The following is a 26,657-nucleotide window of genomic DNA, read 5'->3' as shown; positions in this document are numbered from 1 at the left end:
TGGCGCCTCACAAATTCCCAGTATGCTCCGCGCGATTGATTTGCGCATGTCAGTTGCTCGCATTGCAAATGGCGGCTCCTTGTTATTGTTCATGGCGTTTTATGACTTGTCCCTTTATATTACCGATTATGTCGAGTTTTTTCGTGATTTCTACCGCGCGCTATGTGCAGAAAGTGAAATAGGACTTGCGCGGTATATTTTAGATTAAAATTAGTGCTCTTGTGGTGTGGCTCCGTGCATTTTCAACGCGAGAAATCCCGCACGAAGTTGGAAAGAAATGGGGTAACGTTAAAATTTTCTTGTGTTCATACGGTATGAAATCGTTCTGTGCAAAGACTGAAGTGAGGCTCGTTGGCTACCATACTAATCATTATCGAATTTTAACTTTGTTTTCGGTAAGCATATGTAATTATGAGGTATAGAAGAAAGCTGCAAAATAAAAATGTTCAGATTTTTGACGGTCTATCTTGAGCATGCTTGAGCCCACTTCACGTACACCTCCCCCGACGGACAAAATGGTGGCCCCCCGATATCTAGTGCTCAGTATGCCTTATTTTGTCAAAAAACGTTATAAAATTGCCAAAATCAGCTAATCCCTCACCAGAATACTAAATTTCGATTAGCGCGACAATTTACATTTTATGTCTGGTTGAAAAAAATATTCTATAACCTATTTTCTTCCACATAGAAGTTGTGCCCCTGTCTTGTGGCCCAAAAGATTTTAATTGCAGTTCGTGAGTAGTAAAATTTGATTCAAAATCGTTTATGTTTCATCGCATGTTTATCGATTCGGTAAATATCGATAGTGCAATTGATGGTAGCTTTGTATTTTCTTCGTTAATCTCTATAATTTGACAAAAATCGTGATCAAATTATAACCTAGTAATGCTCATTGGCCTCACTTTTTGTTTATGCACTATGTTTTCGTTCCTGTTTTGTTTCGACTTGTCAATTTTGCATTTTTATTCGTTGTTTTTGATATTATACTAAATCTTTCCCTTATTATTCCCATACATTTGGCCAAACTTGATTCAATTTATTCATTTTTAGATATTTTTGCACGAATATTTATAAAATTTTTTCATTTTTGTAATTTTATTACAGTCATTTGTATAAATATATATTATAAATATGTATTATAATTTGTCATTTGTTGACATAACAAAACGAAATTCTATTAAATAACCAATACTAATAATAATATCTATTTTATGAATATTTTTAATATATTTTATATACTTCAAATTATTTTTATTTTCTTATATTTATAATTGATATATTAGTATTATAATATATATGTATATTAGTATCTTAAATTAACATGTACTTCTGAAGTTTCATTATGATTTTATTTTGTAAGTGTTATAATTTGAAATTAATTTTCATATTTATATATATTAATGACTATAAATTGTTGTAACTTCTATTACACATTGTAGTAATTTATAATTGACTTTAATTAATTGAAAATTAATTAATTTATTTATTTGTTACTTTCAGATTATAATCATATATATATTATTTCCACTTTAATGCAATTCCATACATAATGGGTAAAGTTATATAAGCAATATATTAATAAAATTTAATGAAATAAAAACTTTTCATAAAAAAATTAATAACGAGAATTTAATAATGACATATATTTCAAAAGTTTATGTAATTATTGATAAATAATTTATAATTTCCAAATTAAATTACATATTGGACAGTTTTTACATTATAATGTGTAAGTTACATATGCCATGCCATACCATATATAGATATGAAATAATTTATTTTGTTATGTCAAGATAGATTTATGACATTACAAATTGACATTTTTGATAACATTTTATATTTCTAAATTGTTTAAACACAGTTATGTTACAAGATAAATTAAATAAATTATTATTTAACTTTGTCTGATGAAAGTACATTATTTTATCTTATAGAAACAATAAGCGTATTTATTAGTGCTGGAGTGGTTTGGAGTTGTCGGTTTGAAACCGACAGTCAAACATCTTATCACCACATATTGTAGTGATACCCTGAGGCGTTTGTAACCTCTCTGGGTAGTTATGTGATTTGTGGTTGGTAAGTATAGCAGTTTATATGAAATTATATATTTTGTACTGTACAATTTTATGTAACTTAATAATGTTTATCTTTTTGTTAAACATAATTCTTTTTTTCATTCAATTAATATCAAAATATAATAACACACGTTAATTCTTTATTATAAAGAAATGTATTACTTTTAAATTCTTCTTTCTCTGACTTTCTGTACCCCTCCTTCTCTTTTTAATTATAATAATAAACTTGTTTATAAAACTTGAAATGAATTTTATTTATATTTGTATGTGCATATATAATTAGGTTATAAATTTGTATATATTGTAGTCATGGCGGCTGATAGTGATGGTGATCTAATTCAAACAGTTGTAACGTGTGAAGGTAATTTAGAAGATCCAGAATTTCCACACAAATTTAAAATCATTGTTGACCATCTTAAATCTTTGCTTTGCAAAGGTAATTTTTATAGATGACAGTTTTTAATTTTAAATTTAGAAATACCATTAATATTGAACAAAGTGTATAACAATACAATGTATGGTATTTAATGATTTATAGACAAAGGAGATGGCTTAAGAGTAAACAAGGTAGAGCCATGGAATTCTGTCAGAGTCACATTTTCAATACCCAGAGAAGCTGCATTACGTCTTCGAGAATTGGCAGCTCAGGGTTCTTCAACCCTCACACAACTTGGAATTCTTTCAGTGCAGGTTGAAGGAGATCAGGTAATATCTGTTATTTAATATGAATCAGTTTGTATATATAGTTGTATACCAGTGGCTGAGTTAACAAAATCCTAGGATATAGATATTATAACATTTGGATTACTATTTGGATTTTATAACATTTGGATTACTTGTATTTTATACTAGGAAAAATTGTCTCAGTACTTTCATTTTTTATAAAATATGGCAAATACTCTATTAACTAGGAACATTGAAAGAAGTGTTATTAAATTTTTGAAATATATAAGATAGTATTTTTCAGAAAAATATAATAAACATAATGAAGGTGACCTTGGAAATGATTTGCATTAAAAATGACAATAAATATAATTCTGCATGCAGTAATTGCAAAAATTATATCTGTAATTGAACATTTTTTCAGAGTATTCAATTTTATGTATTAGAAATATCAAACGAGAATAAATGTTATTTACTTATAATTTATATTCTTAATGTCTTACTTTTCATGTCTTCTATAACAGTATTATACATTTAATACATAATTAATAGTTGCATTTGATCCAGCCATTGGTTCCTGCTATTTATACTCCAAGGATAAAAGTTGAAGAAATTTAACTAAATGTACGAAGTATGTAAACTATGAATTGTATAATAGGTAATATCATTGAGGATAGCCAATCGCTTTAGTGGAGAGGCACAGGAAATTGTATTACGTTCAGGACCTTCACAAGACAGTGGTGCCAAATCTCAAAATGAATCCACTAGTAATACAACTAATGTGGACAGTGAACCTCCAACAGCTTTACCTGGTCCAAGTAATACATCTAGCATTTCTTCAGCATTACGTAATGTGGCTCAACTAATTGCAGCTGGTATGCTTTTTATATATTTCATAAAATTAAGACATTCTTCCTTTTAATATTTATTATATTATTTTAGGCACATCGTCAGAAAAAGCACCACAGTTTCGTTCTCCAAATGTAGTTGCACCTACAGACTGTGATCCTATTCCACCTTTCCTTACAAAATCTGTACAGTCAGCATCAGGCAATAGCAACGTTGGTGTCTCTGGAAATCAATCAGTAACTAATCCCAGTGCTTCACCTAGGAATAATTATAATGGTCCATTCCCATTTGCCAGTATGACACATGCTGCTCAAGCGATACATAGTCGTGAATCACAAGCGACAACGATTAAAAATGCAATGCAATTTAAACATCATGTACAGCCACCACCGCCTTATCCTGCTCAAGAGAATTTGGCGACAGTAACAACATTAACTGCTGGTCATACTACTACTCAATCAGTTGCACCAGTTGGTCAGTTAACGAATCAGTACAAGTCTCCAATTACCACCACATCTAGTCTGTCACCAAACAGTAATAATCTGGCAGGGAATTCAAATGGCAATGGAAATCAAGTTGCTTTATCCAGTCCACTTCTTGTAAATCTTTTACAAAACGATGCTGCCTCGCATCCAAACAACGTGATACCTGGCCAAAAAATTTTACAGCCAGTTATCGATAATTCTGGACTTACTAATCGTATGAGACCCACTAAAAAGCCAACAGTTAGAAGAAAAGATCTATCTTCACCTAGTGAATCACCACCGAATTTAGATTCTCTTAGAACGGAGGATCTTATTGGAGGAACAACAGTCATTCCTGATTTGTCTCAATCTTCTACATCTGCATTTGCGACTGTTAACGCTAATCAACCTTCAACTATTCCTCAACAACATCCAGTTAATGTAATTAGTGGCGCTGCGCAAAATATAGCACAGCAAGCAATACATCAAGCTTCTGCTAGTGGACAAATACAACAATCTGCATCACCATTGCATGCACAAGTACAAATACAGCAAAAGTTTCCCATTAGACAAGAACTGGCTTATAGACCTTCACAAGTACAATTACAGGGTCAACTGCCAATTAGACATCCGGTAAATGGACAGCAAATTCGAACACCATTGCAACAGCGGCAGTTACTACTTCAGCAACAGCAGCAACATCAAGTTCTAACTCAACAACAGCAACAGTTGAATCAACAGCAAAACATGAATACTCCGCATCTGCTTACACAACAGATTTCAAATCAACAACAATCTTTGGTACAATCGCAAAATGTAAATACATCGTTACAATCTACATCCGTGCCCAGTCAACCACTTTTACAACAACAACAATTGATGCAGCACTCGTCAGTAAGCATGAATGTTCCACAACAACGGCTAAGTTACTTAAATAATCAGCGTCAGCAAACCCCTCCTCCTTATTCGCGACAGCAGGTTCCACCACAGTCCCATTTAGGGCAACAAAATCAAGTAATGAATGTGCAACAACAATTACATCATAATCAACTTAAAAATATTAATGTTAACACTAACGCCACGACTGATTTTCGTTACGGACAAAGTCAAAATATTTTAAGCAGAAATTATCAGGCTACAACTAGTAATGCTAATGGGACCACGTGGAACGCACAAAATAACACTATTCCACAAGGTGCTCAGGTTAATACTACTCGCCTGCCAAGTACGAATCAGGTTTCAGGTGCCTTTTCTCAATGTGGATCTCATGCTAATCATGTTTCTAATAGTAATGTCACTTCACCTGCTATCAAGGTTGAAACATCCGAATCTCCTAAGCCTAAAGAAGAGACGCCTGAACCAGAATATACGTCCACTGGTAAAATACGACAGTTTCTTATCAACCCTTTAACTGGGCATTTGGAACCAATGCCTAGTGAGAGTTCGGATTCAGAACCAGAGAGAGACAACCAAGATGATTTCTTTCCCTTTCCGTCGCCATCGAATGACCGATCAAATTCCGTATATTCCGACGACGATGCAGACAGTAATTTTTCAAGAAGAAATGATACAACAACAAATACGGATCAATCGGATTCTGAAACCACAGTGAAATCTACTGCCAGTGAAGGAAGTTTGAAACATAGTAGAATAAAATCTAACAGAGAGACTGCACAAAGTCCAATGCCTGGAGAAAAAATCAAACTAAGGCTAAAGTTAGAAAAGTCTGAGCCTGTTACACCAGCTTATAAAGTTGATGTTTCGTTTGTAAACACACCACCAATTAGGAAAGCCGATAAATCGGTAAATAAAATGTTTAGCACTGGTATTCCCAACTCGGGGACAGGTGATGAACCAAGAGTGCCTCCGTTACATATTTCTTTAAGAGGACGTAATGCTTCGGTAGTACAAATCAGGAAAAAGGAAAAGAAATCGTTGAAAGACGGTGAATCTGATCCGACTAACATAAAACGGCGGGGGAAATTGAAAAAAATGAAAGAATGTATAGACGGGAACAAATTGTTGCAAAAGAAATCTTTAAGCATGATTATAGGTACTTCATCCGCATCTAAATTACCTTTATCTAATTCCACGATGATCAATAGCACCAATTCTATTAGCAAAGTAAATAATATACTACAAACAGTTGTATCAAAACCTAATGCCTTAAAACAAGAATTACCCATGGATGTTGTACGCGTGCAAACTGGTGTTACGAAACCGAGTTCAAGTAAAAGTAGTGATGTCGATGATATACCGTTAAACAGTCGAATACCATCCCCTTCTAAACATAAAACTACTATTTTGAACCAGCCATTGAATACACAACAATCTTTAACAAAAGCTCAAGTTGAATTAGATGTTCAAAATCACATACAAGAGCATAAAATAGGTGGAGGTAAGATATATATATATATAATGTTTTTATTGTATAAATTTTCTTCTATGTTTCATTACATTTCGTAATATCAAATAATAAACATTAATATAATATAATATAATTAATGTAATATAAATAATAAACATTATTATTCTTTAGTACTTAAATTACTAATTTTCTAATGTTATTTCCTTTTTTGTAGGAAAAACTAAAAGAAGGGATTCTAAAAAGAAATCGGAATCAGGAGATGGTTTACATCGTGAACAAAATTTATTGTCTGGTGGCAGAATTTTGGATAACCAAGCAAAATGGAGAAAACTTAATTATAAAGGTGATTCAAGCCAATCTGTAAGAAAAACTGATACACTTTTAGCCAGCAATGATTTCAATACTGTTAAGAAAGTAGGGGAAATCAGAAGAACGAGCGACAGTGAAATTACTCGATCCGTCATTGAAAAAAATACCTTGAATGCTGTTGCTTCACGATTAACAGAAGTAAATGGTGTAAAGAAGGATTTAATTAATCAAGAAAAACGAAGAAGATTAAGTTTAATGGATGAAAAAGATCTGCATTTAGGAGGTAAATTTGATGATTTTATTTTGTGTATGAATTAAAATATACTGATTTAATATTATCTATTAAATACATACAATTAATTATTTTTTGATACATGTTACAGAATCTCAAGATGCAGAGGCTACACATTTTAACAGTCAGAAGACCATTTCTGAATGTTCCTCCGCCAGTACAGTTCCAAATACAAACACAAATACAAATACAAGCACGAATATAAATACAAAATCTACTAGCAATTCATCATTTGAGAATGAAAATTCCGGGTTAGTACCTCCAACTATATCTACGCAGAATGATTCAAATCCATCTACTAATATTGAAGGCAAAGTATCTACACATGTAGAAACTGCTATTAAAAATACACAGTCAACTGTAAATAGGATTATTTCTGGAAAAAGTAAAACAGAAATGGATAATTGCAAAACAAATTGTAATATTATGGCAAAAAGTCAAATCAATCAAAAATTAAAACACCATATGGTTTCAAAAAGTGATGCAAATGCTACCATTAACAGACATAATAAAATAGAGCATTTTGGTCATAAGAAAGTGATTCAAAATCATATAAAACAACCTGACCGAACCACAGTGGAAAATAAGATTGATAATGTGCAAAGAATTAGTTTACTGAAAACTACACAAAGTTCAGCAATAGGAAACTCAGTGGACCAAGTGCCCAGATCCCAAAGTGTTGATGTACCTTCCAGCAAGCCAACTTTACCAGTCGGAGAAATTAATGTAACAGAAGCGAAAGTTAAGCAAAAATTACTTGAAACTACAGTTCCAATTGCAATTGGGGTAGATGCAAATGTAGAGAGAGTCAGCAGTGGAGGAGGTGGTGAAGATTCAGGTATCGAGTCAATGGATGCTTTGTCAGAGAAATCACCGAATCAAGGGGAATCTCCTTTGCATAGGCCAGCGTCTGAATCAGTAACACAAAACAGTGCAAAAACTGCTGTTCAAGGGGAATCTTCCCTACCAATCACCAATAAGAACGTGCCTTCCTCAACTAGTAGTAGTGATATGTGTTCAAATTCCCATTCGGAACTTCTAAAGTCCAGTGGCCCGCAAAGGTTAAGTCCTGTGTCTGTAGCGAGTTATCTTGAAAATCATTTAAATCGCAATATATCAAATTCCAGTGAACATGACATGAAAAATATATCTAGTGAAAACTCAACTTTAACAACACAGAGAACTGGTGGTCATAGTGACTTGATTCCTAGTTTAGAAGTGACTGATAAAAGTGTATCCAGCCCTCTAGTGACAGGATCTGTGACTATTGTGACTACTTCTGTACCCAGTACTGTGGATAGTAGTGATAACTTATTGCAATGCGCACAGCAACAAGCAAATGACTTTTCTGAAAAAGACAGTTGTAGCGTTAAATTAGAACCTTCTATCAACCAGCATGATCAGGGTAAGACGAACATTAAACATGAAGTGTCAAGAGCCCCAGAAAGTGTATCTGAAGATAATGTAAAGACAGTCATAGATGGTAATAGTGCAATTAGATTAAATGATGAACCTCATGGACAAAATAATAATGGTGTGCCTGTAATACAAAATCATGTTGCTTATAATAAGGTAAAGACAGAAAAACTCGATACTACAATTACAAATGAGGCTAATGTGGTGGTAGATAACTCATGTTCCAGTAGTCAGAGTTTTAGTTCCGAAATCAAAGTAGAATCTAATGTCAATGAAAAAGTTGATGATACAAGGCAAAATGATCGATCAGATAGTACGAAAAGCTGTAACATTTCTTTAAACGCAACACCTGTTAAGTTAGAACAATGTTCCGATCAAAACCAAAAATCGAATGTACAAAGCCATCAACAAATATCTGTTAGAGAGCCTTCTATGAATCTTCAAAAAGTTGCAGATGATTTGGTTAAGAAAATTGTGAATGATGCGAGTGATATAAACATAGGTATTCAATCGCCTCTTGGTGAAGATCCTCAGCCAATTAGAATTACCCCACCACTGTATACGTACTCCAATCCAGTAGTTTTACAAAGGGATGAGACTCCAAGCCCAGCTGCACAAAATCCAGAAGTGGATTCCAGTGATGTTGAACATGTCAAAAGGAAACGTAGGAGAAAACAAGAATTGGAAGGACGACAGGATGTTATATGTATAGAAGACAATGATGAAACACAATTTGTAGAAAGATTAACTTCAAATAATGCAGATGATTATGTTAAAAGACCACCAAAGTCATTGCTGGAGCAACTTCTAATAGAAATACCAAATGACACCAATGAAAAAAGATCTTTAAGAACTAGATCCCAGAAATTGAACAGTCCTGATATTGTAAAAACTCCAAAAAGTAGTCCTCATGGTCCTAATAAATTAGAGGAGAGACGCAGTATATCACCATATGCTAAAGCAAGTCCTAAATTAGGAGTATCTAAATTATCTCCTAATACGACAATAAAAGTTGGGAAAAGGAAGCGACAAGAAAGTGAAAGTTCTGTAGCATCTAGCACTGCTGATGATCCACAACCAAGGCCAGGAAAACGAAAATGTTCAGAGAATGCTGCAGAACTTATAAAAGCTTGTATGGGTGTTGATGAAGCTGCTTTAAAAAAACAAGTACCTGTCAAAGAAGAACAGTCAAAAAAAGGATTCAATATATTGGCCAAGGCTAAAAAAGGTGTTTATCTTATATTACTTACTTTATATTGCTATTCAGTAATTTAGTAATGTTATCTCTTATATTGGTATATTATGTACGAAGTATGTCATGTAACTTTATTACCTACAACATCACTATTTTTAGAGTTATGAAAACATTTTTCCTATGAAAGGCGTATGGTTTTGTAGGGATTATCATGTGATGCAAAGATTTTCATTTTAGGTGGTCAAGAACATACTAAGAACATATTAAGGTCATCTCCATCTTTTTAAATGGATGTTTATCTTTTTTTATCAGTACCTGATAACAGTTTTTAAAGTGAGTTCAATGACCTATTCTACAAAGTATTTCAAGATATTTCCCTCATTTCTTGGGAAGGTGTTCAAAATGGACACAGTTGAAAGTTATTCAGCTATTTTGATGTATGTAAATCTGGTTACTAAACGGGCAGTAACCAGGCCCAAGTAAATATTTAATTTTTTATAGAACATAAAAAGAATAAATAAATTTTCAATAGTTACTACAATTAAAAAAAGAAAAATAAATAAAAAAAGTTTTTAGGGCGAGAACGAGACAAGATAAAGGGAATTACTAGTTGACAAACCAACATATAAATTGTTAAACAATTTGAATCTTTAATGGTTACTGTTGTAATTTCAATGCACCTCTTAGATCGTTGAACTCGTCTTAACAGGTGCTATGAGACATACAAATAAGAATGATCTTAATATCTCTGAGATATTTCCACCTAAAATAAAACAGTCTTCACCATTTATCGTCTCCTGCAAAACATTTTTTAAGATTTTGAAAACAAAGCAAATATTTCAGGTGATAAAATTACATGGAACACTATGTATATATAAAAAAATTTCTTTAGATATTAGATATATGTTTGTTTGTTTATATTGATCTATAAAATAACAAAGACTGCCAAAAACAGGGTAATAAAGGTATTACTAACAATTGATCGTTCTAAATTGTTTCACGCTGAATCACTGAAGCTGTTTTGATTATACATATAATTTTTTGTATATATTTGTATTTATATGAATGCATATTTGCATAAGTGTCTATAATAACTTGATGTACACAAGTATTCAATCATTTCTCAGTCTCAGTCATGTTTTCCATAATTTATGAATAATTACTTTTGTGCCTTTTATAAATATTATTTTGAAATCGGGCCTGAATATTTTGATACAAAAATTTTTGTATTTTTAGGTCCCATTGTGGTAGAAGTAGATTCGTCTGATGATGAGCCATTGATTGAATCTGTAGGAAAAGCAAGAATGCGATTATCAGACGAAACATCCGCTGCCTCTCCAAAGTCTAAAGATCAAAAGTAAGCAACATCGGTTCAGCATTCTTTTAGCAGCAGTGCATATCTGAATATGTCAGAGATTTGAGAGCCCCGCTACGTAAATAAATTTTTGTTATTTTAGAACAAATACAAGCACAACTGTTTCTGGCAGTCAAATTAATTCCAGTAATATATCAAATTTCAATGCCAGTAATAGAGTGCAAAGAGAGAGCCGTTTGTTAACCACCAAACAACCGAATACAACTACGGTAGTTACCGCTGGAAAGGAAAGGCTACGTGGTACATCCGTATCCAATAATGAATCCTTAGGAGAAGTAACAACAAGGAGATCTGTTCGACAGAACACAGCTTCGCCACTGGCAACACCAGCAAGCAATACAAGGGGTGCATCTAGATCTACAGAAGATATTACTAGACGAAAAACTCGAAGTGGTGCTGGTATGTAAAGTTTATATACATTATAAACACAATTTGTGATTAGTAAAATAATAGATATTCAGTATGCTTCAATATTTTTGGTACCACTACATATAAACTTATATTTAAACATAATATATATACTTCTTATATTAATAAATATTTATCGCATTATTGTTTATAAATTATACATTTCACATACCATTTTAATTGAAGACACCTCGTACAGCGGGAACATTGTTTTAGTAACAGCTGAAGCAACAGAGCAGGCAAAACGGAGGCGAATATCCCGAGAAAACAAATGACCTTCGGGAAGTGACCTTGACAGTGATTAGCTACCGTCGCTCGTCAAGGCCTATCCGACTGATTGTGTATCTGTTATAAGTGGTTATGTGATCGCCGTGTGGCTGGACCCCACCTGGTGAAATGCATGCGTCAATACCGCACAATGCTACTGTATATACATATATAACAGGAGTATCGTGTTTAGAGTGCTGGATGGTATTCCAAATTTTTGTTGCAATAGCAAGTATATACTGAGATTCAGTAAGTTACATGTATAAAATTTTATACTATACATATTATATATTATATATATTACATAATAATATATATAATATATATAATAATATATATAATATATATAATAATATATATTATATATATATAATATATATATATATAATATTATATGTATATTAATTTTATATTTCATAATACTAACGCGAATATTTGAAACAAATTTCTAAATATTAGGATACAATTTCATTGTTATGTTTTTAAATGTTTAAAGTGCTCATCATAAAAGCAAAAAAAAAGGAATAAAAATTACTTCATTATTTTTTGTTGCCGTCTAAGCGTTCTCAATTACACTTTACTCCTAAACAGCAAAGTTTAGTTACTCAGAATAATCTGCTCAATGCATTACACTTTAATCTAAGTAACTGAACTGATCCAAAACTGCCGAGTTAATGTGCAACTTTCTTTTGCCAAACTTTTATGATTCTGTCTTTAATTAATGGACGTTAGTTAATAGTAATTTTGTAAATTATGTTACATCATCAATATGTACAAAATGTTACATATTCAAAATTTTTAGATTGAATATATGTAGTATTACTTTATTAAAATATTAATTGCAATAACCATTAATAAATTCATTATTTAATTAAAATCAAAGAGGATTATATAAACGATAAAGGACAACCAATTTTACATTTTAAGAGCCATTATTATTTATTATTTGGTTATTGGTTATTGTCTATACGAATTAATAATGGTAAAAGAAAGTCTAAATTTTTAATGCATTAAAATGAAATCTGATTGTACTGCCATAAATAATGTACATTTCTCAAGGACAAATTTCATTGATTGGTGGGGCTTGAGTCGCAACTCTGACAACTTCACTGATAGGCTTTGTTTAAGGATATTTAATTTATATCCTGTAATCATTTTAACTTGTTCATTACGTTATAAATTTAATATTTGCATAGTAAATATTTTCCTATATAAATAGTTATATTGAATTTAGAATACTTGCTTCAATTTATATTCGTAACAAAAGAAACGTCTATAATATATTTATAGAATAATCATACTTTTCTACAAATTTATCTAATGATAAAGCTATATGTGCATTATTATAAATTTAACAAATCTTTATGTTATGTATAATGTTACAAAATCTCTATTTTCTTCACCTCAATAAACATAGTCTTTCAGCAGGAAGTTTGTCGTGAGTCACAACATTGCAAAGGGCAGAAATATAGAGTTATTAAGACGGATTTATTTTATTTATAAAACAAACAAAACGTTGGTATAAATCATGCATAAATATATAGAAATAATAAGAATAATTATGATAGAAAAACGAATAATACAATGTTAATTTGATAGGTAATATATAAATGAATATATTTTGTAAATAACTTCTTGTAAAGATATATAAAAGCACCCCCATTGTACATATAGAAACTGTTTAAATTTTTATTACATTAGCGATAGTTCAAGTTGTGCAACATTGTCATATTATTAATTATTTTTTGTGATTGTGCACTGAGAACACTAGAAGCACCCTTTTGGCTCACTTAAAATATGCAAAAATGTGTATGCATACATATATATTGTATTATATATGTATGTATGTGATGTATATGAACTATTGTATATGAACAATTGTTTTTGTGAACAGATAATCTAGTTTTATATTGTATAAATGTAAATTATATAGTTGAGAGCTGGAATTTTTAAATGAGCCTGTGATAGCCATCATAGCATTTTTTATATTGAAAATCTGCATTTAGAATGTCACATTAGTAATGTATATTCGTTTGTTCCGTAATTCTACATACGTTCCGTTATGTAAAGAAATGAAGAAAATATTATATTATGATTATTTTAACATTTCTGTGTTATATAAAACTTTCCACAAAATTGTATTGTTTCATAAATGAATAAATCCTAATTTGAGTTAGAGTTATTCGAAGATTTTGAAAGATAAACTATTTTTCCCCAACAAAATTTCTTTATCTCTTTACTATTTTTAGGTTTCATGAGGAATCTTAAATAAAGTATTTTCTTCATATTCCTTATTGAAGCTTTGATGGCTATCAGGTAGTATATATTTACAAAAATATTTCTGTCACATGAATGTTGAGTACTGAATTCAATAATATTTTAAATAGGAAAAATTTTAACAAACTTGCATTCAGTGAACGAAATTGTACTATGAACAATGATTTTGTTAAATTTTCTTCTATTTTTAATATTTAGTTAAATTATTTAGTTAGAACATTGCTTGTTTAACAAAATTTATTTCAATAGATCTTGAATCATATATTGTAAATAATAGCATGCTTATTTTACATGGTGGGAATTTATGCTGTATATAAAACATATAAAGAAATGAACATTTAAATTGCCTTTAATTTGATTCAGTCCTATATTGTAACGGAATCACGTATAATGTAAAATGTAAAGTATAGTAATTTAATAATACAATTTAAGAACCAGCAGGAAAAAAAATAAATTGTAATTTCGATGTAAAATATTCTCTTGAAACCTAGGTAAATAAGTTAGGAATTATTATGTTACAATTTTATCATTGAATATTACATTTATATGATTGTATAGATTATAAAGAAAGTAAGCTTTGCGTGTAAATATAAATATTTTAAAAATAAGTAAATCTTTCGCATGTTTACATAATTAAGGAGCTTCTAAAGTTTGTCTGCCATATAATTACATATATAATATGTATGTATTATAATACAAATAATACTGATACACCAAAGATCATAAGTTGATTGTAATATGTAACAATTGTTGATATTCAACACATTTTTAAAAGATGGTGTATTTGTAACGCTCAATAAATAATTGGTGTTTATAGTGTGCTTCATAAACACATGTAATGTACCATCATTTTCATGCAGACTATAATAATTATACCAATTAAAATGTTCACTTTCGTGTGCTCATTTGTATGTATGTATAACGAATGCATTACAAGCTCCTTAATTTTGTTTGCAGTGCCACAAATATTCTATCATATATATATATATGAATATGCGTTTTAAAATCACCAGCTCTAAGGTGAAACTTGATGACTTTAAACCTACTTTACGCAAAACGTTTGTATTTTTAGTATTTGGTTAATTGATATAAATAGCAGTAAAAGTAAATTGATAATAATTCAAGTGGATATATAGATATATAAATATAAATATATATATAAATAAAAAATTAGATACAATACTATATTTGTAGAAAACAATTGAGCACGTGAAAAGAAAATCGCGCTATGATTATGAGAAAAAATATTACAATTATATTATTACCTATTATTACACAAAGTGGATACACAATATAGTAATTTGCTAATTGTACCTTTTAATAATTACTGTAGACACATTGATGAAGGTTTTTTTCTTGTTATTAATTATTACCATAAACTTAAAAGATAATGAAAAATGTGTTATAAAAAGATGCAATTGCTTATTTTGTATCATACCCAGTTTCATGAATTACTTTGATATCTCACATACACATTTGTCAAATCAAAATGATTTTGTGGACATTTATAATACAGAAATACATTCTGTAGTTATACCAACATTTCTAGTTTTAATTTTACAATAATTATTTTGTGATAAAAAAGAAATAATATTTTACGAATATTTGCAAATATTTTCTGCAAAAATAAAATATCATAAAAGATTTAAGTTACTTTGTTTGCATACTTTTAGAATTATGATAATTGTTATGTTTATCTTATGAAGTATACATTAAAATATTAATCACTATATAAATTTTTTCAGGAATATGTTTTATGGAAAGTTTTAAAATATAAAAGTAACAAATAATTTTTATTTTTCGTAAACTTATGAATTTAATGTAAATAATGCTAAATATTTACCCATAACTATTTCTAGTTGCAAATTGAACAAGAATTTGTGAGTTTCATGTAACTTCAATTTTGTTTATTAAAATTTTTATAAATATATTTATTTTAAAACAAAATTTTTGATCAGTGATATGACGTAAATACATTTGTTAATATAATTACACGGGGTCATGTCTCTTATATACAAACAATGACGTATTTGTAAGTAAGACTAATTATTATTTTCAAGGGAATACTATAATTAGTGAAATATTATAGAAGTAATAACTAATATTTATCAAAATAAAAATACTTAAAAGTTATATTCACTTTCCATCAAGTTTGAAAATTCATTACAAATAATTGTTTAAAATTGTTTCTAAGGATAGTTATAATAAGTTTTTCTTTTTCAATAACAAACAAAACCTTCCTTCATATTGCTTTTATCGAATGCTGTATAATATTTCAATGTTACCTATATTTTTTATTCTTGTTAATTAATTCTAGAAACCTTTTTGTCATGAGTATTACTATGACCAGCTGTGACCTCTTACATTAATGTACAAGAATTAAATTATAGTATTAATAATACATATTTCTATCTTCTTATGAATGGAAAATTCATTATTATCGTATTTTATACAGCCCAAATTATAATATATATATATATGTATACAATATAAAAAAAGTATAATACATAAAAACTCATCAAAATTAAAAAATTGAATAATATCGAAAATACGTATAACCGATAATAGTTTTTACGATATAAAAGTTTTTATATTTTTTAAATATGCATTGTGTTCGACGAATATCTCGTTGTGCTTTAAAGAAAAAAGTATTATAAACAGATACCTAAAATATCTTTTATATGCATTTATGAATGTGTGTATGATTGCAAAGAAAATTGACGTATACATACTACTGTAACTATATATACATGCCAATTGACCACGTGACATAGGATATATATTCACCTAGTGTCCTAACGAATAATAGTCACATATTTTATATTTTAGTAACTAAGTAATTTTAAAAAATGAGTATAGATAAAGCACAAATAAAGAATAATTCAGAAACAAATGAATTCACTAAACCGAAAGAGAGAAGAAAGCGACATGCGGATGAAAGTCGTATGGAAGTAAGTATTAAGGTTAAGTTCTAAAAATATAATTTTATTATTTATTGTAATATTTAATTATTTTTACTTAGTATTTTTATATTTTCTTTTTTTTTTTGTATTATATGTTCTTTTTTAGGTCGAACCAATTAGTGGTACAGAAGAAAAAGCGAAGTCGCATGTAACCTCAAAAAGGGCTAAAATTATGCAAGACGGTGAACAAAGAAAGGTGAAAAATTTAATTTTGCTAATAATTGAACTTTATTAATTAATTTGTGTACTATTACTAAAGCAAAATAAAATATTTTCAGATATCTGTACCTGCTCATAGGTATACTCCGTTAAAAGAAAATTGGATGAAAATATTTACACCCATTGTTGAACATTTACAATTACAAATAAGATTTAATTTGAAAACCCGAAATATAGAATTACGGACAGCTCCAGAAACTCCTGATATTGCTAATTTACAAAAAGGAGCTGATTTTGTAAAAGCATTTATTTGTGGTTTTGATGTGGAAGATGCTTTGGCTTTGTTACGTTTAGATGGTTTATTTGTAGAAACATTTGAAATTCAAGATGTAAAGCCTTTGAAAGGTGACCATCTTTCTAGAGCAATTGGGAGATTAGCTGGAAAGGGTGGAAGAACAAAGTTTACAATAGAAAATGTAACAAAGACTAGAATTGTATTAGCAGATAGTAAAATTCATATACTTGGTTCTTTTCAAAATATACAATTAGCAAGAAGGGCTATATGTAATTTAATCTTGGGTAGTCCACCATCAAAGGTTTATGGACAACTCAGAAATGTAGCAAGTAGAGTTTCAGATCGGTTATAAAATAAATATTACAAGTTAGTATTAAATTAATAATTAATATTTACTGTATTTGTATTAAACCTTTACAAAAATTTTGTGAGGGAAATTGTACTCTTTATATGATTCTTTAAATAAAATTCGATATAAATTTTATACAGAAATATATGAAAAATTATTTATCTTAATAGATTTACAGAAATTAAAATTCACTTAAAGAAGTATTTGATATTTATATTTTCTGGGGACTTTATTAAGAACTAATCTACCATCATAACTCAATGATGCAAATGTCCAAGGGTCAGCAGATGACCATTCAACTGCATAAACACTATCTTCATGTTCTTCATATCTACCAACAACCCCATCTTCAAGCCTAGAAATGATATATAATTTGGTTTTATATATTTTGATAATTTTAATTACACCACATTTTAATTATCAATTATTACTTGTTTTTCTTGCAATTGTAATCATTTTGTGTACTATCATCTTCAGGAGTTACTATATGTCCAAAAGGTTCTGAAGATATTGATGCAATACTGCATAATATTACTCTTGAATCACTACTTGAAGTTAAAACTAATTGATCGTGAAAACGGTTGATTCGAACACTCCACACCCAATGTGAATGTTCCATACGGGACAATATAGGTTCTGTGGGTGACCGAATATCCCAAAATTTCATATATCCATCATCTCCACATGTTGATAAAATATACTGACGATTCACGTTAAAATCTAAATCTCTAAATATAAGAGTAACATTACATTAAAATCTGTATTTAATAAAATTATAAAAATTATGAATAAAAATAAATAATCAAATTTTTATTTAATACCTAATTATTTGAGAATGAGCAGATAAAATCGTCCAGGTTGCTTCAGCAGGATTTCTAAAGTCCCAACCACGTACATTATTTTCATTCAGTGTAACAAATTGATTGCAACCATTATGAGGATTCCACTTTCCATTTGTAAAACGTGGTTGACCTTTACTAGCTAAAGTGCCAGAAGTAGTAACCTAAATAAAGTAACAAATAAAAGATACATCTGTTGGTAAATAACTTGGAAATTTATTTTTACCTGTGGGCCATTCTCAGCTAGATCCCACAATATAAATTTATTATCTACAACTGAAACAGCTTTTGTTGAATCCATAGGATGATAAGCAATGGTTTTAAGGTCTGTACCATATGGTGTAGTATCAATGTCTGCTAAGTTTTTAAGACTTTCAATATTATTTGTATATTCTTTTAGTTCTGGCAATTTCCAAAGAGCTCCTTTCATTTGACAAGAACCATCATCTGAAGAAAACATATTTTTTTAAAGTATAATTAAGATTTGTTATTTTAATGTCCAAAAAGGAAAAATAGCTTTACTCATAATTACCATTTAAAGCATTATAACAAGTAATAAATATATTGGGCTCCGTAGGAGAAGCTTGTAAGGACCAAATTTCTCCAACAGGATGATGAAATATTTGAGTCTTTAAGCTGCCTGTTTCTTCATTAAGTTCTACTAAATGAACTTGATTGTTATTAAATTTCAATGATTGTGTTCCAACTAAAAATCTGACAATATCCGTTTCTGCTGTTTGAGCCGACAATGCTCTTGTCTATAAAGCAAAGGTATTATGAATACCAATAGAAATAATGGTTAGTGCTTTACATTAAATTATTATAAATCTTTATGAAAATGAATGATAAGATATATGTTCTGTATATTATATTTATATTATTGTCTGTAAAAATGTATGATTAAGAGAAGTATTTGCAAATGTTTGTAACTTAAGATTTTCCGTATTCTGAATTGCATACTTGGAATTCAAGGCCATATATTACAGGATTATCATTTTCCATTTTTAATTAAGTTTATTTTACAGAAAATTGAACAAAATTGTTTTATTAACAAAGCTGTAACATAAACATATAATCTGTCAACACAACTTGTAGCAACGATGCTAGAGATATGCGATATGCAACAAATCTATAGATGCACTTATTTAAAAGCGAAGGCTGTGAAGTAAGTAATAAGTGATAACTAAAAGCTGCTAGAAGGTACTAGACTAGAAATAAATGTTATTAAATTTCGTGATTAAACATGCAACATTATGAGAATAAAAAATTTTCGATGATTCTACATACTCAATACTAGCAGAAAAACAATTAAAAAATGTCCGAAATTATTTAACAATTTAACTACTATTCGATTATTTCGATGTATGTATATAACGATTCAATTTTGTAAATGTATCATGTACTCGATGAAATATAATTGTGTGAAGAAATGTTCTAGATTGAAAGATTGATACTATTTAGACAGAATACGATAAAATTCTTTACATTAAAAATTTCTTTTAATTAAACATTAGATTTTTATATTAAAATGATGCATTTAGGATTGAATATGTATATAACGCAAACTTCGTGATAGAATGTAGGTGAGTATTATATATGAAAGAATCTTATACGTATTTTTATAAAGAATTTTGTTTATTTATAATAGAAAATTGAAATGTAGTATATGTAATGTAATAATGTAATAAATGAAGATATAAAACAAAAGCATGTAAGAAGTAAAATTGAACAAACGCGCCAAAAGATCGGAACGTGTTGGAACGTGATCGGAACATGATATACAGAGGCGCCACAAAATCATGGCACAAAACTAGCGAACTCCGAGGATATCTATATGTTTCCGTTACCACTGTCGTATCCCCACCACTCGGCAGCTCCTGCGTTGCTTTGCGTCGGTCGACGGGTAACCAGCCGTGGGGTCACCAGATAAATTATGTCAAACGGAGTAGTGTTACGAACGTGAACGATTATCGGGATTCGCTGTGCTCACATACGAAAGTCGCAAAGTGCGCGCTCATATACGATTCAAGTGTGGTGCCGATATAATTCCAGACTGGTTTGTCTCATAGACTTTTGTTAAATAAGTGATTAATTTTGAATGATCGTGCACAAACGTGTGCATTTGTATTGTCTCTTCGTATAAATGCACGTATCTGCTTTTATTTCTTTGAAAAAATCATGCTGACCCGGCAACATCAACTGTAAGTAATCGTTTGTCGCATTATTTCTACTTTCTTTCAATTGACACTCTCATACTTCAACACGCACTTTGAGTATTATTATGATAAAACAGCGAGATGTGTGTATTTTTTTTCTTCTGGCAAAACTACTTGTATCACGTTACCAGATTTAGGTGAAAGTAAAATTGAAAAATAAAAATATTGTTTTTGGCAGTATTTGCTGTTGATTCTACGAAAAGTCAGATTTAATAGTTCCAGCGTTTTCATGGCTTTTTTATTCACGCGATTCGAAGTTTGCTAGTTTTAAGATTACGGTTTTTGTTATCGTTTCTCCTCTTCAAGTGAATGATTTTAGTCTAATTGAAACTTGAAACGATGAAAAGAATACTGTGGTGTAATGTGGGTATATATGTAATATTGCAAAGTTTACTTTTATGGAAATTATTTCGTACTTTTGTAGCAAAAATAATTAAGTAAGTACAATGTAAAATTGGTAAATATATATATTTATTTTGTACTTTACAAAGATTTTTTGACAGAAAATTAATATTTATGCGTATTGTCGAATTATACAAAACTTGGTGCATTAATAATAGTTGCTGTAATGTTTGATACATACACTTCTATTCTATATAAAAATACGTGATATTATATGTACAATGAAAGGAATAATCATTAAAACTTTCAAACTTTCATTTCTGTAAACATCATACTGTAACTTTATTACGTATTTGTTATGATTTCCATATTTATTACGTGTTTATTATGACTTTCGTATTTATTACGTATTTATTACCGTATTTGTTTAAAGTATTATGTTATTTATATCGTTCTTAGAGGGCTATTTTTTAGAACATAAATATGCGTTTTCCGCGTATGATATGAACATCGAAAAATTTTTTGATACTTTTCTATTAGTTTTAGAATTTTGTCTTTATGTATTTTGTGTCAAAGGAGGAAATTAAAAATTGCAGAATATCGTTAACACGGAAAGTAAAACAAGAATATAAGAAATCTTAGGTAGAATCGTTCAAAAAAGTTGCACTTTTTGCTCAGTAATTGCTTAACAGTAGAAGAAAGAGTTGGTCAGTGTTGTGAATGTTTAAATATATTATTAAATAAGTTAAATACATTATTACAGTGTTTTGTGAGTTAATCTAGCAACAGTTATTATAGTAGGTAAATTCTACAGTGAATATGGTAAACTGTAGACTGTGAAATAAGTGATTATATATTAGCATTGCAAACTTTTATGATACTATAATAATGCATAATACTGTATTGCTACAGTATTACATTATAGTGATATATAGCCTGATGTATAATACATACTACATTTACACATTGCAGTTACTACGCTTCATTATACACATAGTAAAACACAGTAGAAATCATAGGAAACTACAAAAAAATGAAAAGGGCATACTTTATACTACAGTATAGATAGTTTTTCAATGATCATGTAACACTCAGTTTACTATGCAATCATATCTTACTTCGGTATAGTAAGATATAACAATCATTTCAATGACTATACCAGGTTACTACTATATTTACTATTTACTATATTTACATATTGCAGTTACAGTACTCCATTATGTACATAATAAACCATGGCCATTTGAACGATAAAACTGTACTAGAAGATTATTACTACGTACTATATTTACATATCACAGCTACTATATTTCGCTATATGTCTAGTAAAACACAATTACGACGGAAAAATTTAAAGATATACTACTTAGAAAAAGCATTATACATACGTATAATGTTTCCCGTTATAACATCTAATCTACTATACAGTGATACTATATCTTACATCGATACAGTATAAATCATAATTTGAATGATAAAATCATATCAGAAGATTACTGTACAATTCTCACCCGCTACATTCTCCGATCTTATTACGACTAACGATTAAACGTACTCAAATCTTCGAACAACTGGTTCATCGTCTCCATACTTATTCTAGTGAGGCGATCAAAAATTTTCATTGAAAGAATGCTTGATCGTGATCGAGCGAACGATCGTTAAACTCGCACGTCCATCGAGGAACTTCTTGCATCTTTAAAGTCGGCTGTCCGATTGCCGGCGCGTATTCTTCGGTCGCTTGAAAAGCAAGAGAGAGGAAGACGAAGAGGAGGAGGAGAAAGAAGAAGAAAAAGAGGAAGAAAAAGAAGAGGAGCAACGGCATCGTCGCGCGTTACGTCGTTCGACCGTTCAGTGCGTGAAAACGAACTGCTATCCGGCTCGCCGGCTGCCACCGTCGGTTTTCTCTCGTTCGAGAGCGTCCGCAGACCGTTTGGACTCGGTCTCTTGGGTTAATTGATCGGTTGGGATGTTTTCGTCCTCTTGGTCGACCTCGTTGCCGCCGCGTCGGTCAGCTCGATGCCGACATGGCAGTCCGCTTCCACGTGAGATCGATCACTCAAGACTCGAGACGCACTGGCGGCAACCGCCATGCATACTGTGTATTGTGTATATACCATCGCGCAAGTGTTTGACCGTATATCAGTTGTTCAACAGATGACATCCTGTAGCCTGGGCGCGAACAAACGCTTCGTTTCTTCTCCCCTTGAAAAAGACGGTCGCTCGTTCCTCCTCTTTTTTGCGCTCCTCTCTTCTCTCAGATCGAAAATGATTCGCGGTCGCATCTCGACAACTGCGACTGTGTACCAGTTTCCGGAACTGCCACCGTGACGTCGTTTTCGTGGTACATTTCAAGGGCAACCACGAAGGCACTTGGGAGTCCCTGAAAATGTCGTTCGAACACGATTCTAGACTTTGAGCCAGCCGAAACATGCTTTCTGGCGTATTTGGACTGCGAGGATTTAGAGGAGTTATCGAGTACATACTTGAACGAATGTCATACGATATATGAATATATGAGCTGTTATATATGAGCCAGATCGATTAACTTCACGAAACAAAGGGTAGAGAAAATTGATGAAATTATATAAGGCAAACATCAATCAAGTGCTTTGACATTAAAATTTCAAAAAAATCAGGATATGGAGTTAGCCACTTTAAAGGCTCGTATAAAAGTTGATATTATTTGATTCGTGTATGTTTCAACTTTACTACGTTCTTTGAACCATTCTTGATTCAGTTCTGTTTTACTTTTGTTGAGAAAGTTCATGTTCATGTTCGAAGGAAAAACGAAAGGATCATTGTTGATATGTGTATATAATTTCGCATTTCAATTTGATGTCAAAGTTTTTTTCTAAATATTATTTCTTCTGCTTGTTGAAATTAGGACAAGGCGGGAACATGAAATTCAAGAACCTTAATGTATAAATTTAAATTAATGATATTATTGTTTTGAGATAGGTATTCTTGCTTTTTAGTAGAATATATCTAGGTATTAATTAGAATAGGTTTCTTGTATATCGCTACTTCATAGGGAAATGAATTTTGTGAATTTTATTTCTTGCAAACGGTTCTTTACTTTGCTCTTTGAATACCATTCTTGTGAATGGAGTTTTGAAACAAAACTTGGGACAAAGTTAGGTCGTTTGAACAAAGTTCTGATATGTGAGATTTTCATCGAAACTGGATAGAGAAGATATCTTCGTGTAGAAGGAAACGATGCAGCACTGATAAATATATCTCATGTGAATTCAAGACTGTCTAATTATACAAAATTATTTGTTTTTATTATTTGTTACCAAAGAAAATTGATTTAAAGCTGAAACAAATCGTAATTCTTGTAATAAAACCTAAAAGTTAAACGATTGTCAATTGCAATTTACATGAAAAAACTAGTACTACAACTTTTTTCTTAAAAAGAAGGATTTTTTTTGTTTCAATCAGCCAAACTCACACACAGAGAAAACTAACGTAGAAGAAACTAACGCTTATTGCTGAATAACCAAATTCGTGAACGCTGACGAACAACGCGTCGAAGCGTTATTTTTTCTCGCGTTTTAACGGAGAAGCGGGTATATAACAACGACGAACCGTACACCTCAAGTTTCGTTTTAATCAATACTGTGGCATGGTCGCGTGCAGAAAATTCTTTCGCTTATCGCGGCCCGTACGAGTCGGTAGAACGCCGAAGTGCAGTTAACGCAGCAAAAAGTGCATTTACTTTCCAACTAAGCACACAACCCACCTATCACCTCTTTCTCTGTCTCCTCTTTTCTTTCTTCTTTCTTTTTCCGCCTAGAGCCTGGATGATAGTCACGAACTTGTTAGATAAAAAATTATTTCTTTTCTGCCGGGTTAGACCGTGTTATCTCCCTTCTCTCGTGTCGTCTATCTTCCGCATGGCGCGATATCACAATGATATAACGCAGCTCTGTAGTAGCATTCGACTGATGTTTCTATTCTTTCTTCCTCCTGTTTCTCTTTTAAAATTTTTTGTCTTTCATTTTTTTTCCTATTCAACTTTGGTTCGATGAGTAACGCATTTATGAACGACTTATTTATTCATTCGCCATTAAGTCGGTTAAAACGTGACTGATAGGCTGAACGGAAGCGATATATTTCGCCCGATAATGGGTGGAATGCGGGCGTTTTATGGGCATTCAGATATGCAAGATAAGGGTAGGTTTGATGAACTGTGCGGAAAGTGTAATGAATCTGGAGCGTGATAAGTGGTCAGGTAGAGCAAGATAGATTTTTGATAAAAGGTTTTTTGTAACGTATACGATTGTCGTCGCGTGAAATTAGTCAATACATAGATATGTTTATCGATGATACGTCTGTAGATATAATGTACGCTAGGGGAATGATACTATTGATAATAACGAAACAAGGGCTGGGTACTTTTGTTGTTTGTACGTATTACACAAAAGTGAAAACGAAACTTTTTATCGGCAATGAAAAGTTGGACAGTCTGATAATTATGTGGCTATTGAAATATGTTGTTGTTTGTATTTTGAATGACTATAGTGATGGTAAAAGATGTTATTTAATTTCACTACAATAAATATATCGGATAAAATCACTTGATATCGAAAAACAGAGATGATCAAAAGTGTTTGTTAATAATACTTAGAATATTTAGAAGCATAAATTTTAAATTTTACAAAACATGAATATACATAAAATAACGAAAATGTTGGATTGTCTGGAAAGTTCGAGCCGATTTTAGATGGCATTAGGACGGATCTGAATATATTAGAATGATTAAAAACAAATGGCACGTGTATATGTTCTAAAAGGTGATATTTCAGGCATCTCTAGAAAAAAGTTTAGTTGGGATACATTAATTTTTATTAGTTTTATACGCTCTTGAATATGGAAGGAAACAAAGTGCATTATAGGCATTTGATAGCTTTCTTTTACCGGAAAGGCAAAAATACTACACAAGCAACAAACGAGATATGCGCTGTTTATGGTGATGGTGCTATAGTTGAAAGACCTGTGCGGAAGTGATTTGCTAAGTTTAAAGCTGGTGATTTCAACCTTGAAGATCAAGAACGTCCGGGTAGGGCCGCCACCACTGATGAAGATCAGATCAAAACACGGATCGAGAATAACCCACGCGTTACGACACGTGAATTAGCAGAAATGTTCAAAATATCAAAATCCACCATTTACGAGCATTTAGCGAAGCTTGGCTATATAAAACGTTTTGATGTATGGGTTCCTCAGGATTTAACGCAAAAAATCTGATGGATCGCATTTCTATTTGTGACTCTATAAATGCAACGAGGAGACACGATTTTTGAGGCAAATAGTGACGAGGGATGAAAAATGGATTATTTATAATAATGTTGAGCGGAAAAGAAATTGGGGAAAGCAGAATGAATCACCTTTAGCCGCCCCAAAAGCCGGTTTTCAACCGAAGAAAGTCATGCTCTGGTGGAATTAGAAAGGAATCCTGTATTGTGAGCTTCTACCAAATAACCAGACGATAAATTCGGAAAAGTATTGCTCGCAATTAGACGAATTAAAGACA

The 26,657-nt window shown here is 30.9% G+C and overlaps 4 protein-coding genes across 18 annotated transcripts in view; 3 read left to right on the top strand and 1 right to left on the bottom strand.

Moving 5' to 3' along the window:
• Positions 1-38: 38 nt before the first annotated feature.
• LOC126915274 (uncharacterized) lies at positions 39-15,611 on the top strand. Of its 10 annotated transcripts, none has more exons than XM_050719807.1 (11): positions 39-282; positions 1,935-2,076; positions 2,383-2,511; positions 2,614-2,780; positions 3,397-3,613; positions 3,681-6,449; positions 6,634-7,011; positions 7,112-9,664; positions 10,868-10,988; positions 11,158-11,405; positions 11,631-15,611. In XM_050719807.1, the coding sequence occupies exons 3-11, from the start codon at positions 2,385-2,387 to the stop codon at positions 11,687-11,689; spliced, it is 6,639 nt and encodes a 2,212-aa protein (XP_050575764.1). In that variant the 5' UTR covers positions 39-282; positions 1,935-2,076; positions 2,383-2,384; the 3' UTR covers positions 11,690-15,611. The 10 variants fall into 10 exon arrangements, 9 of the variants coding, with proteins under 9 accessions (XP_050575764.1, XP_050575762.1, XP_050575765.1 ...); XM_050719805.1 differs by having other exon boundaries at positions 11,601-15,611; XM_050719804.1 differs by having other exon boundaries at positions 40-282; positions 11,089-11,405.
• Positions 15,612-16,700: 1,089 nt separating this feature from the next.
• Positions 16,701-18,531, top strand: LOC126915297 (RNA-binding protein pno1). Of its 2 annotated transcripts, XM_050719868.1 has the most exons (4): positions 16,701-16,909; positions 17,028-17,117; positions 17,200-17,741; positions 17,895-18,531. In XM_050719868.1, the coding sequence occupies exons 1-3, from the start codon at positions 16,808-16,810 to the stop codon at positions 17,725-17,727; spliced, it is 720 nt and encodes a 239-aa protein (XP_050575825.1). In that variant the 5' UTR covers positions 16,701-16,807; the 3' UTR covers positions 17,728-17,741; positions 17,895-18,531. The 2 variants fall into 2 exon arrangements, with proteins under 2 accessions (XP_050575825.1, XP_050575824.1); XM_050719867.1 differs by lacking the exon at positions 17,895-18,531 and having other exon boundaries at positions 17,200-17,867.
• Positions 17,758-19,720, bottom strand: LOC126915290 (EARP-interacting protein homolog). The gene is made up of 6 exons (XM_050719850.1): positions 19,524-19,720; positions 19,096-19,321; positions 18,790-19,010; positions 18,546-18,727; positions 18,156-18,452; positions 17,758-18,079 (listed from the first exon to the last, which is right to left on the bottom strand). Exons 1-6 carry the CDS (start codon positions 19,563-19,565, stop codon positions 17,917-17,919), a joined length of 1,131 nt encoding a protein of 376 aa, XP_050575807.1. The 5' UTR covers positions 19,566-19,720; the 3' UTR covers positions 17,758-17,916.
• Positions 19,721-20,445: 725 nt separating this feature from the next.
• Positions 20,446-26,657, top strand: part of LOC126915281 (uncharacterized) — a 51,626-nt gene continuing 45,414 nt past the window's right edge. For 2 of the 5 annotated variants that reach the window (XM_050719828.1, XM_050719825.1), the window contains exon 1: positions 20,447-20,764. The gene's annotated coding sequence lies outside the window, so the exon portion shown is untranslated. Of the gene's footprint in view, positions 20,765-26,657 lie in introns of all 5 variants that reach the window. The other 3 variants (XM_050719829.1, XM_050719827.1, XM_050719830.1) reach the window with 2 other exon arrangements.

The sequence above is a fragment of the Bombus affinis genome, chromosome 4 (assembly GCF_024516045.1).
Source record: "Bombus affinis isolate iyBomAffi1 chromosome 4, iyBomAffi1.2, whole genome shotgun sequence".
Classification (NCBI taxonomy): Eukaryota; Metazoa; Arthropoda; class Insecta; order Hymenoptera; family Apidae; genus Bombus; species Bombus affinis.
This window is presented reverse-complemented; position numbering and strand designations above follow the sequence as displayed.